Consider the following 12,673-nt stretch of genomic DNA (forward strand, 5'->3'; position numbering starts at 1 on the left):
TCTCTACATGTGTCCTCTTGCTGTCAACCCGAGGCCACGCTGTAGTGGCCCGCCCTTCACTTGCATCCTTCTCTGTCAAGCCATAGCTGCAAGTTGTCAAGCCACAGCCACTGTAGCTCTCTCAATCCGCACCCGCGCTGCAGTAGCCCGTCCTCAAGCTTGACCTGCACCCTCCTCTGTCAACCACAGCCGCCGCAACTTTCTCAAGCCACAGCCGCAGCCGCATCCGCATCTCTGTCAACCGGCAGCGAGAGAAAGCCATAGCCGCGGCCGCAACTCTGTCAACACGTAGTGCTGGGGGGGGAGAGAGAGAGAGAGAGAGAGAAGAGAGAGAGAGAGAGAGAGAGAGAGAGAGAGAGAGAGAGAGAGAGAGAGAGAGAGAGAGAGAGAGAGAGAGAGAGAGAGAGAGATGTAATGAAATGAAATATTGACATCTTCAAAAGGTCAAAATGACCTATATTGAGTGTGTTTTTTATGTGAGAGAGAGAGATGTAATGAAATGAAATATTGACGTCTTCAAAAGGTCAAAATGACCTATGAGTGTTTTCTTTATGCGCGCGTGTGTGTGTGTGTGTGTGTGTGTGTGTGTGTGTGTGAGAGAGAGAGAGAGAGAGAGAGAGAGAGAGAGAGAGAGAGAGAGAGAGAGAGAGAGAGAGAGAGAGAGAGAGAGAGAGAGAGAGAGAGAGAGAGAGAGAGAGAGATGTAATGAAATGAAACATTCACGTCTTCAAAAAGTCAAAATGACATTATAGAAAGGGGGCGGATAGGGATAAGGAGCCGACGCGGATAGGGATAGGGGGAGAAATGGAGAGAAAGAGGGAAATCGAGAGATAGGTAGAGAGAAAAAAGAGTGATAGGGATAGGGAGAGAAAGAAGGATAGAGAGAGAAGGTGGCAGTAGCGGAGATTTATAGGATGGAGAGAGAGGAGGGAAATATTTAGAGAGAGAGATATGAAATGAAATGAAACGATATATTAACGTCTTTAAAAGGTCAAGAGACCAAACTAGAGAGAGAAGTTGGGGATCAAGATTGATAGGCTAAATTTTAACCTGGAAGAGGGGAGGGATTCATGAGAGGTCAAAATGATCTATGAGTAGTTTTTTTTATATGTGTGTGTGTGTGTGTGTGTGTGTGTGTGTGTGTGTGTGAGAGAGAGAGAGAGAGAGAGAGAGAGAGAGAGAGAGAGAGAGAGAGAGAGAGAGAGAGAGAGAGAGAGAGAGAGAGCCAATCCTGCTCCACGATCTTTCCTAACTTATCCTAAAAATAACCTATCCTAACTTTCTCAGAGTAATGGAGCAAGCCCTTGCCTCTGGAGGAGATTCATTGGAGGTGGTCTTTTCTACCCCAGAGAGAGATCAAATCAACAATGAGTGAAGTGCTAAGCGTGTTGCCCGAGGGGGGGATGGACCTTCAAAGAGGCAAATTGCAAATGGATCATCAGAGGGGCAGATTGCAGATGGGCTAGGTGCCATCCACACAATATACTCCAACATTCAAGCCTCATGTGAGAGTGTGGAGGGATCACATGTTTTCTACAAAGAGAACATTCATGGGTTGATCCATTTACAGTGTGAGGAAGGAGTTTATCTTCGCCGCTTAGAGGTGCAGATGCAAGTACAGATCAATGATGTTTTGCACCAACAAAATTCAGTGCAAGTACAACTTTCCGACATAAAAAGCAACCAATACAAAATCATGAGCCTCTTGGAGATGTCTCTTCTTGAGGAAAAACCTGACAAGGATGGCATTGAGTTAAAAAGCATTGTGTCTGAATTGTGAAGCACCAGCAACAAATTGGCTGCCCTTGCAATACAACATAATACAGGTGTATCTGAAGTCAGGTCTATTACAAACAAGCTCAATGCATTGGTGTCGACCCATTGGCCCAAGAAGGGGCTTAATGTGACTGGAGATATTCCATCGAGTTCAAAGCAAGGGGCCCCTCACAGGAAGTGAATTACGTAGTGGATGATAATACTCATAACTTCCTCATTTATATGCTTTGCGGATCTACATGTTCTTCTCTCATGGGGATCTACGTTTTGGGGGTCTATCTCATTTATAGGCTACTATGGGGATCTACATTTATGTATGTAGTGGATGGATGATGAGCGATAATACTCACATCTTCCTCATTTATAGGCTTTGAGGATCTACATGTCCTTCTCACTCCTTTATAGGCTACTATGGGGATCTACGTTTTGGGGGTCTATCTTATGTATGTAGTGGATGGATGATCAACTCTCTTTTCTAAGTGTTTTTTCCATTATGTCTCTTGAGTCACACACCCTCTCTCTCTCTCTCTCTCTCTCTCTCAAATTGTGGCCATAACATGTTGAAAGAAGTGATCCCCAAATTTGTGTTATGCACAAGCTCTCTCCGTCGTTTTATTAGATCCTCTCTCTCTCTCTCTCTCTCTCTCTCTCTCTCTCTCTCTCTCTCTCTCTCTCCCCTCTAACATGTTGAAAGAAGTGATGGGCTAGGTACCATCCGCAGGTCTATCACAAACAAGCTCAATGCATTGGTGTCCACCCATTGGCCCAAGAAGGGGCTTAATGTGAATTACGTAGTGGATGATAATACTCATGCCTTCCTTATTTATATGCTTTGCAGATCTACATGTTCTTCTCTCTCATTTATAGGCTACTATGGGGATCTACGTTTTGGGGGTCTATCTTATGTATGTAGTGGATGGATGATGAGCGTTAATACTCACATCTTCCTCATTTATAGGCTTTGTGGATCTACATGTTCTTCTCTCTCCTTTATAGGATACTATGGGGATCTACATTTTGGGGGTCTATCTTATGTATGTAGTGGATGGATGATGAGCTCTCTTTTCTAAGTGTTTTTGACATTATGTCTCTCTCTCTAAAATTGTGGCCATAACATGTTGAAAGAAGTGATCTCCAAAGTTGTGTTATGCACAAGCTCTCTCTCTCTCTCTCTTTCTTCTAGATCCTCTCCCCCTCGCTCCCTCTCTAAAATTGTGGCCATAATATGTTGAAGGAAGTGATCTCCAAAGTTGTTATGCAGTGGGTCTCTCTCTTTCTATTAGGTCCTCCCCCCCCCCCCCCCTCTCTCTCTCTAAAATTGTGGCCATAACATGTTGAATGAAGTGCTCTCTGAACTTGTTTTATGCACCAACTTTCTCTCTCTCTCTCTCTCTCTCTCTCTCTCTCTCTCTCTCTCTCTCTCTCAACTACTTTTCAAAGTGGTCATGCTAATCTGGTGCACAAGCTCCTCACCCCTCTTTAATCTCGCCTCTTTTAAGGTGCATAGGTATATAAATACATCTCTCTCTCTCTCTCTCATAGTTTCCATATATGAAACGTGAGGGATGGAGATAGAGAAAAGATCCACTCTCTCTTTAATTCTCTACATTTAAGATTACTTATAAGAGTTGTTTTTGTGATAGATGGCTATTAGTCCGAAGGTGTTGTCTCCTAGACATGCAACACGTAGCAGGATCTATCAAGCCTCTCGAGCTACACGGCGTGAGGCAGCAAGAGAGAGAGTTTGGCGCTCTCTAGGGGGGATTAATGTAGCTTGCTTGGAAGATTGCCAACATTTGATAAATGTGGATCAATGCAATGAATTCTCTCAAGGAAGGGTTGGAATGGATGTAGATATTGATCCCATGCTTCTGCAAAATCAAGAGGAGATTGAAGTGAGAAGCAATGTGGAAGCCAATAATGGAGATGTTCATGGGGAGCACATAGTTGTCTCTAGAGAGGGAGATTACTCCAAAGTCGAAAGGCAATGCCTAACCATCACCTACATATATCCTAAAAACACACCCTTGATGCATATCTCTATGTTGTCACTTTTTCACAAAAAGTCTATACTTCACAACATAGGCAGCTGGATTTTTCATGTTCCCTTTGTGGTGCTTTTGCTTGGAAGATAGAACCATAGACCATTCACACATTTGTGCGGAAAAGTTGTTGCAACTCAGGGAGTGTTTCTTTGCCACCACTATGTGAACCTCCTTTAGAATTAACAGAATTAATGCACGGAGGTAATACTAGAAGCAAGAAATTCATAAAACATATTAGAGCATACAATAGTGTGTTGGCATTTGCTTATTTAGGAGCTCATATAGATGAATTTCTCTGTCAAAGAAATGGAATCTATACTTTCAAAGTGCATGGATCTATCTATCATAAAATTGGTCCATTGATGCCTGAAGGACAGTCAGATCAAATCCCTCGCTTTGCTCAGTTGTAATTTTTTGACACTGAGAATGCGTTGCAAAATAGGATGCAGCATGTTTCTAAACTCAAGCCAGATGTTTTGGAAATTGTGCAATCAATGATGCATCAGGTAAATCCGTACGTTCAAGATTTCAGGCAGTTTGCATCAATGGTTCAAACTTCCAATATTCCTGACATAAGGATGGTCATCACTGAGAAACATACTAATGGCTAGTAGTACCTTGCTCCAACAGGTGCAGAAGTTGCTGCAATCATGCATGGTCAAGGCGATGAGAGCAACATTGGCCATCGAGATATTGTGTTGAATCTTTCTGGTGGTGGTCTAAAAAGAATCTCAAATTAACACACATGGTCATACATGCCTCTCTTATATGTGTTGCTATTTCCAAATGGTGAAGAAGGTTGGAATCCCTACATACAGGCATTAGACAGGCCATGGGAAAACAGAGAGCAAGGGGGAGGGAATACAATGTATATTTCTACAATGGATTTCTACAAGTATAGATTTCAAATCAGGGATGACACAACACAATGTCTTTTACGTGGGGGTAGGCTATTGCAACAATTTATTGTTGATGCATACAGTTGTATGGAGGATTTGAGGCTTTTATGGATTCGCAATCATGAGAGTGATCTACGCAGTGAGGTGTACCAAGGTTTGGCGGACATGATCGGAGCAAGAGATGGAACAAGGTGTGACAGAGAATAGTTATTTGGTGGGTCTCTCTCTTTCTATTCGGTCCTCCTCTCCTCCCCCCCCCCCCCCCCCCCCCCCCTCTGTGTGTGTGGAGTGTGTGTGTGTGTGTGTGTGTGTCTAAAATTGTGGCCATAACATATTGATGAAGTGCTCTTCAAAGTGTTTTATGCACCAACTCTTTCTCTCTCTCTCTCTCTCTCCTCTCTCTCTCTCTCACACACACACACACCACACACACACACACAACACACACACACACACACACACAACACACACACACACACACCAACACACAACACACACGCACACACAACTACTTTTCAAAGTGGTCATGCTAATCTGGTGCACAAGCTCCTCCCCCCTCTGTAATCTTGCCTCTTTTAAGGTGTATTGGTCTATAAATACATCTCTCTCTCTCTCTCTTCTCTCATAGTTTCCATACATGAAATGTGAGGGATGGAGATAGAGAAAAGATCCACTCTCTCCTTAATTATCCACATTTAAGATTACTTATAAGTGTTCTTTTTGGGACAGATGGCTATTGGACTGACGGTGTTGTCGTGGACATGCAAGACATAGCAGGATCTGTCAAGCCTCTCGAGCTACGCGGCGTGAGGCAGCAAGAGGGAGAGAGAGTTCGGTGCTCTCTAGGTGGATTAATGTAGCTAGCTTGGAAGATTTCTAGCATTTGATAAATGTGGATCAATGCAATGAATTCTCTCAGGGAAGGGTTGGAATCGATGTAGATATTGATCCAATGCTTCTACAAAATCAAGAGGAGATTGAAGTGAGAACCAATTTGGAAGCCAATAATGGAGATGTTCATGGGGAGCCCATAGTTGTCTCTAGAGAGGGAGCTAATCCAAAGTCGAAAGGCATTGCCTATCCATCACCTACATATATCCTCAAAACACACCCTTGATGCATATCTCTATGTTGTCACTTTTCACAAAAAGTCTATACTTCACAACATAGGCAACTTTGATTTTTTCATGTTCCCTTTGTGGTGCTTATTCTTGGAGGATAGAAGCAAAGACCATTCCCACATTTGTGGGGAAAAGTTGTTGCAACTCAAGGAGTGTTTCTTTGCCACCATTATGTGAACCTCCTTTAGAATTAAGAGAATTAATGCACGGAGGTAATACTAGAAGCAAAAAATTCCTAAAACATATTAGAGCATACAATAGTGTGTTGTCATTTGCTTCTTTAGGAGCTCATATAGATGAATCTCTCTGTCAAAGAAAAGGAATCTATACCTTCAAAATGCATGGATCTATCTATCATAAAATTGGTCAATTGATGCCTTAAGGACAGTCATATCAAATCCCTCGCTTTGCTCAGTTGTATGTTTTTTGACACTGAGAATGAGTTGCTAAATAGAATGCAACATGTTTCTAAACTCAAGCCAGATGTTTTGGAAATCTTGCAATCAATGATGCATCACGTAAATCCGTACATTCAAGCTTTCAGGCAGTTTTGCATCAATGGTTCAAACTTCCAATATTCTTGACATAAGGATGGTCATCATTGAGAAACGTACTAATGGATGGCACTACCTTGCTCCAACAGGTGCAGAAGTTGCTGCAATCATGCCTGGTCAAGGCGATGAGAGCAACATTGGCCATCGAGATATTGTGTTGAATCTTTCTGGTGGTGGTCTAAAAAGAATCTCAAATTTCCACAGGTCGTACATGCCTCTCTTATATGTGTTGCTATTTCCAGATGGTGAAGAAGGTTGGAATCCCTACATACAGGCATTAGACAGGCCACGGGAAAACAGAGAGCAAGGGGGAGGGAATACAAGGTATATTTCTACAATGGATTTCTACAAGTATAGATTGCAAATCAGGGATGACACAACACAATGTCTCTTACGTGGTGGTAGGCTACTGCAACAATTTATTGTTGATGCATACAGCTGTATGGAGGAGTTGAGGCTTTTATGGATTCGCAATCATCAGAGTGATCTATGCAGCAAGGTGTACCAAGGTTTGGCTGACATGATCGGAGCAAGAGATGGAACAAGCGGTGGCAGAGAACAGTTATTTGGTGCTAATGTTGGCAGGAGGGTGGTATTGCCTTCATCATATGTTGGTAGTCCATGCTATATGCACCAACTTTATCAAGATGCCATGGCAATTGTATGCAAAATAGGGAAGCCCGATCTCTTCATAACATTCACATGTAATCCTGGATGGAAGGAGATAGAGGACGCGTTATTTCCTGGACAAATATCCAACGATCGTCCTCACCTTACTGCACTTGTTTTCTAGCATAAGTTCAAGGATTTGATGGGCTTGATGATTAAGGGGGAGATATTTGGTAATGTCATTGGACACATTTCTGTGATTGAGTTCCAAAAGAGAGGCCTTCCTCATGACCACATTATATTGATACTTTCTCTCGAACACAAACACACAAAGACATCCCATTATGATAAGATGGTGTGTGCGGAGCTTCCTAGTAAGGCGATGTTTCCACAATTATATGATATTATCAGCCGGTGTAATGTGCATGGTCCATGTGGAAACTTGAATAGAAATGCTCCATGTATGGTAGAGGGAAAGTGCAGGTTTAAATACCCTCGAGGATTCAATGGATCGACTGCTATGGACAGGGAAGGATACCCAACATACATGAGGAGGGATGATGGAAATCACACTGTTTATAAGAATGTGCAAAATGAATATTAAATGGATTGTTCCATACAATCCATTTTTGTCAATAACATACAATGCACATATCAATGTGGAGGTTTACTCCACTATATCCGCTGTGAAATATCTCTACAAGTATGTGTATAAGGGACATGACAGGGCGACTATTTCTCTACAAGACAGTGAAGGGATTTTAGATGAAGTTACAAACTTTCTTAATGCACGATATGTAACAACATTTGAGGCTATCTGGCGGATATTTGGGTTTGACTTGCATCAAGAGAAACCTGACATACAACACCTCCATGTTCATTTACCTCATCAAAATCAAGTCTTCTTTAATGACAGAGCGAGTATACAGAGTGTGGTGGAGAGAGAGGCCAACAAAAAGCCTACGCTCACTGAGTGGTTTGTTGCAAATCAAAGATATCCAGAGTCCAATGATTTGGTGTACATAGACTTCCCAACAAAGTGGGTTTGGAAGTCAAGAAGCAAAACATGGACTCCAAGACAGAAAGGAGACGTGATTGGAAGAATGTACAACATAGTTCCCACTGCCAGAGAGTTATACTATTTGCGCATGTTACTCAACAAGTGCAAAGGATGTAGGTCTTTTGAAGATATTCGGACCTTCAATGGACGAGTATATGAAACGCTTAAAGAAGCATGCAATGCACGGGGATTATTGCAAGTTGATGATGAATGGTTTCTTTGTTTAGAAGAAGCTTCATTTCAACAAACAGGAAAACAATTACGGCTACTATTTGTAATCACTTTGGTTTTTTGTGAGCCGATATGTCCTGGTGCATTATGGAATCACTTTTGTAAGGAGCTTTCTGAGGACCATCTATATCATATAAGGACTTGCACAAACAAGGAGCGTATCTATGAACGCATGGCACAAAACCAAGCATTGTCAGACTTAGAGACAATGCTTCAACAATATGGAAAGAGGCTCTCAGATTACTCGGGAATTCTTTAGGTGGATCACACATTGCAAGTAATGAGTGATCATGGAGTGCTTGCTGAAGAGTTAATGTATAATGTGGAGGAAGAAAGAGGTCTGTCTGCTCGAATTGAATCATCTGTGAATGCTGGACAAAGGGAAGCTTACAATCGAGTTTTAGAAGCCATTGGCATGAATAGTCTGCTCGAATTGAATCATCTTTGAATGCTGGACAAAGGGAAGCTTACAATCAAGTTTTAGAAGCCATTGGCATGAATAGTGGGACTGTGTTCTTCTTGGATGGGCCAGGTGGACAGGAAAGACCTATCTTTATAATGCCTTGCTCTCTCGCATACGCGGAGAGAGAAAATTTGCTTTGGTATGCGCATCATCTGGTATTGCAGCACAACTTCTTGACAATGGAAGGACCGCACACTCCAGATTCAAGATCCCTATTGATATAACTTCTGACTCGACATGCAATATTAAAGTAAATAGCCAGCTTGCTGAGCTATTGAGAATGGATTCATTGATCATATGGGTCGAAGCTCCAATGACTCATAGGCATGCTTTTGAGGCTCTTGACAAGACACTAAGAGATGTCATGCATAATAACATGATGTTTGACGGAAATGTTTTCCTCCTTGGTGGTGATTTTAGTTAGATCTTGCATGTTGTACGTATAGGAGGAAGGGCAGACATTGTTGATGCATCTTTGTGCCGTTCATACATTTGGTGTTGTACAGAAATTTTGTGCCTAACAGAGAACATGCGAGTGGTCAATTGTTGCAATAATGTTAGAGAAAGAGAATTTGTGCAGTGGACACTCTATATTGGGAATGGGAATGTTTGTGATGGGGAGCTATATGATAATGTAGCTTTGCCAGCCTGCATGATGCTACCACAAAATAGTTTGCAAGGACTTATTGATTGCATATATGGAGACCTTAAAACACTCTCTTGCCATGAAACCTTTTTCAAGGCCCAAGGCAATCTTGGCACCTTGCAACAAGGATGTGGATGATGTAAACAATTTGGTATTGCAAAAAATTCCTAGTACTTATAAGGAATATGTCAGTGCAGACTTTGTGTGTGAATCAGACTGTGATAACATTTTATTCACAAAACTGAGTTCTTAAATAGTTTAGATCTTGGAGGAGGTTTTCCACCGCATGTTTTGCATTTGAAACAAAATGCTCCAGTTATGTTGCTCCGCAATTTGGATCCAAGAAGTGGTCTTTGTAATGGGACACGCTTGATCTGTAAACAATTACACAACAAAGTGATTGAAGTAGAAATCATTACAGGGTCACATGCAAGAAATGCAGTGTTCATCCCAAGGATTGATTTTCTCATGGGAGCTAGAGAAGGCCTCCCTTTTGAGTTGAAACGTCGACAATTTCCCTTGAGATGTGCTTTTGGGATGACGATCAACAAGGCACAAGGCCAAACATTGGGAGTGCTTGGATTGTATCTCCCAACACCTGTTTTCACCCATTGTCAATTGTATGTGGCAATGTCTCGCATGAGATCGTCTTCTGCCATCAAGGTTGTTGTTGGTGATGGTCACCACACAAGTGTGGTGAAAGGGGGAGACCAAAGGACATACACTTCTAACATTGTCTATAAGGAAGTGTTGCAATTTACCTCATTATGAAATGCAAGTGTAAAGACCCATTCAGCCTTGCAAGATTTAAATTATGTAGTAGCTTTGTAGATATAATATATAAGTTCACCCCATCGTATTTATAAGCTTTGTAAAACTACATTTTTGGTCTACCAATTTGCTCATGAATTTGAGAGAGGTGTCTTCTTTGGATATTACATTTTGAGGCCTTATATAGTGATATGATAGGGGATCTCCATAATTGTGCTATGTATTTTCTCTCTCTCTCTCTCTCTCTCTCTCTCTCTCTCTCTCTCTCTCTCTTTTGAAACTCGCAATCACCAAGTATTTCCTAGATCCACTACTATGGAGGGGCCCTATCAATGCCATGGAGGTTATTCATCTACTCGAGGTTTTTGATGTAGTAAGGTAACAATGTTGATGTCGTAAAGTAATCAGGTTTTATTTTGTCTCTATTTTGTTTATACTAGTAGACTTTTGATTGGATATAGATTACAAAATCATCCACAATTCTTGTTGGTGGGATTTTTTGAGGCCTCACATGATCCAAGTTTGCTCTACTATGTCCAAATTGCTATCCAGAGAGGATTTAGAGGACGTATCACCATTCAAGAGCTCGGAAGAACCCTCCCAATGAATGCTGTGTTTTCTCAAAGTCTAACCCATGGTAGTTGGTCCCTACGCATTTTTGTTCTGGGGTCTATCCCCTAGTGATTGGTCGATGTGTCTTACATCATGGACCATGGGTGGTTCGATATTGTGGTAGAGCATGTCGTAGGTTGCGCTTTAGGATGTAAAAAGCTTGCATCTCTATGTACTACGCATAGATATTATTTTGGACATTTTGACATTTTGATTGCGTATTTAGAGACCATTAACAATATCTTTCCATGCAAACTTTCCAAGGATGCTATAAATAATTTGGTATAGCAAAAATTTCGAATATGTCAGTGCATACATTGTGATAGCATTGTCTGTTTTGCACTTGAAACATAATGCTGCAGTTATATAGCTCTGCAATTTAAACGCAAGAAGTGGTCTTTGTAATGCTATATTTTTGGACCTAAGTCATTGCATAAAGGGTTGAACAAAATCTTTTCAAATGTTCATATCCAAATTACATGAAAGTTCTTTTACATGGGTCATACAGCCACCGTGAACGCACTAGAGAGAGAGAGAGAGAGAGAGAGAGAGAGAGAGAGAGAGAGAGTACACTTTGTGTCATCTTGACAAATACATTCTGAAATTGCCAAGATTTGTAGACTTTTTCACCATCAACTTCATAAGAAAGAGGGATTTAAAGTTATTGAGGTGGGATTACACTAAACCTATGGCAAAGGGGGAGGGGGGGGAGGAGAGAGAGAGAGAGAGAGAGAGAGAGAGAGAGTACTTTTCTCCATATGCTTTTATGAAATTTTTCAAGAGCGAGGGGTTTGAGGACAAGAGGGGCCATGCTGCCGCCGAAGGCGGCGCTGTTTTACTAGTTGTTATAGAATGCTAAACACATGTATCTATTCTAGAATTCCTAAGTTAGGCTTTTCAAAAGAAGCCTTGCAGGAGAGTTGACTTAGGCATACTTTCATTGTTTATTGTTTTCCGTGATGATTCAGACTTATCTTAAATGTTATTTTGGATTTAAAATATTAAATAGATCTTCTTATTTCACCTTTCATTTCTCATCCTCACATGGCTTGAATTTTATTCTTCTAGAATGCTAAAGTGAAGCTTCACCTTGCATACGTCTAGTAAATTCTACACACACACACACACATACTTATTTTCTTATGTATATCTATATGTACGCACATATACACAGACACACATACATAGTAATGGTTCATTTTATTATACTATTTATTTATTTATACCTATATTTATATTTACACACCACACACACACACACACACACATATATATATATATATATATATATATATATAAACTATATCTAATGTTCCAAGCAAAGGGGGCTGCCACGTGGCAAAAGCTAAGGCCCTTTGGAGGGGAATGCATTGCAAAGGAGGTGGGGAGAAGGAGGCTCCCACACTGGAACCCGTTTGCCCTTGCATGGCCACGTTAGATATAGTACGAAGGAGATTCGAAGGAGCGTGGCCACCAAGGAGCATTGAAGGAGTGGTGGGCAAGGGCAAGGAGTGGTGGGCAAGCGGGGTCTCTCTCTCTCTCTCTCTCTCTCTCTCTCTATCCTGCCACCATTTCATCATCGCCTGAGGCTCTGCCTATTGCCATCATCTTCTACACTGCAACTATTGCGCGAGGCTCTTCCCATTGCCATCATCATCTGAGGCTCTACCCGCCAGTGCTTGATTGCGGTACCCGCTATTCCCTCCAGTGCATCTTGACTGCGGTACCCGCTGTTCCCTCCAGTAGAGGTGAGCATGAGAGAGAGAGAGAGAGAGAGAGAGAGAGAGAGAGAGAGATCTGTTTCAATATCAATATGGTTGTGCATGCCTAGCTCATCGTCTGGCCGAGCTATCTGCAGCCCATTGTCTGGACGAGCTTGTGTGCTC

At 41.7% G+C, this 12,673-nt stretch overlaps 1 protein-coding gene and 1 pseudogene across 1 annotated transcript; both read left to right on the forward strand.

The window, feature by feature from the left end:
• The first annotated feature begins 1,291 nt into the window (after positions 1-1,291).
• Positions 1,292-1,973, forward strand: LOC147423067 (uncharacterized; annotated as a pseudogene).
• A 2,603-nt stretch (positions 1,974-4,576) lies between these two features.
• On the forward strand, positions 4,577-4,927 carry LOC147423068 (uncharacterized). The gene has a single exon (XM_086501445.1). The coding sequence runs from the start codon at positions 4,577-4,579 to the stop codon at positions 4,925-4,927; it is 351 nt and encodes a 116-aa protein (XP_086357571.1).
• The last annotated feature ends 7,746 nt before the right edge of the window (positions 4,928-12,673 follow it).

Source organism: Adiantum capillus-veneris, chromosome 26 (assembly GCF_014529385.1).
Source record: "Adiantum capillus-veneris isolate H3 chromosome 26, ASM1452938v2, whole genome shotgun sequence".
Lineage (NCBI taxonomy): Eukaryota > Viridiplantae > Streptophyta > Polypodiopsida > Polypodiales > Pteridaceae > Adiantum > Adiantum capillus-veneris.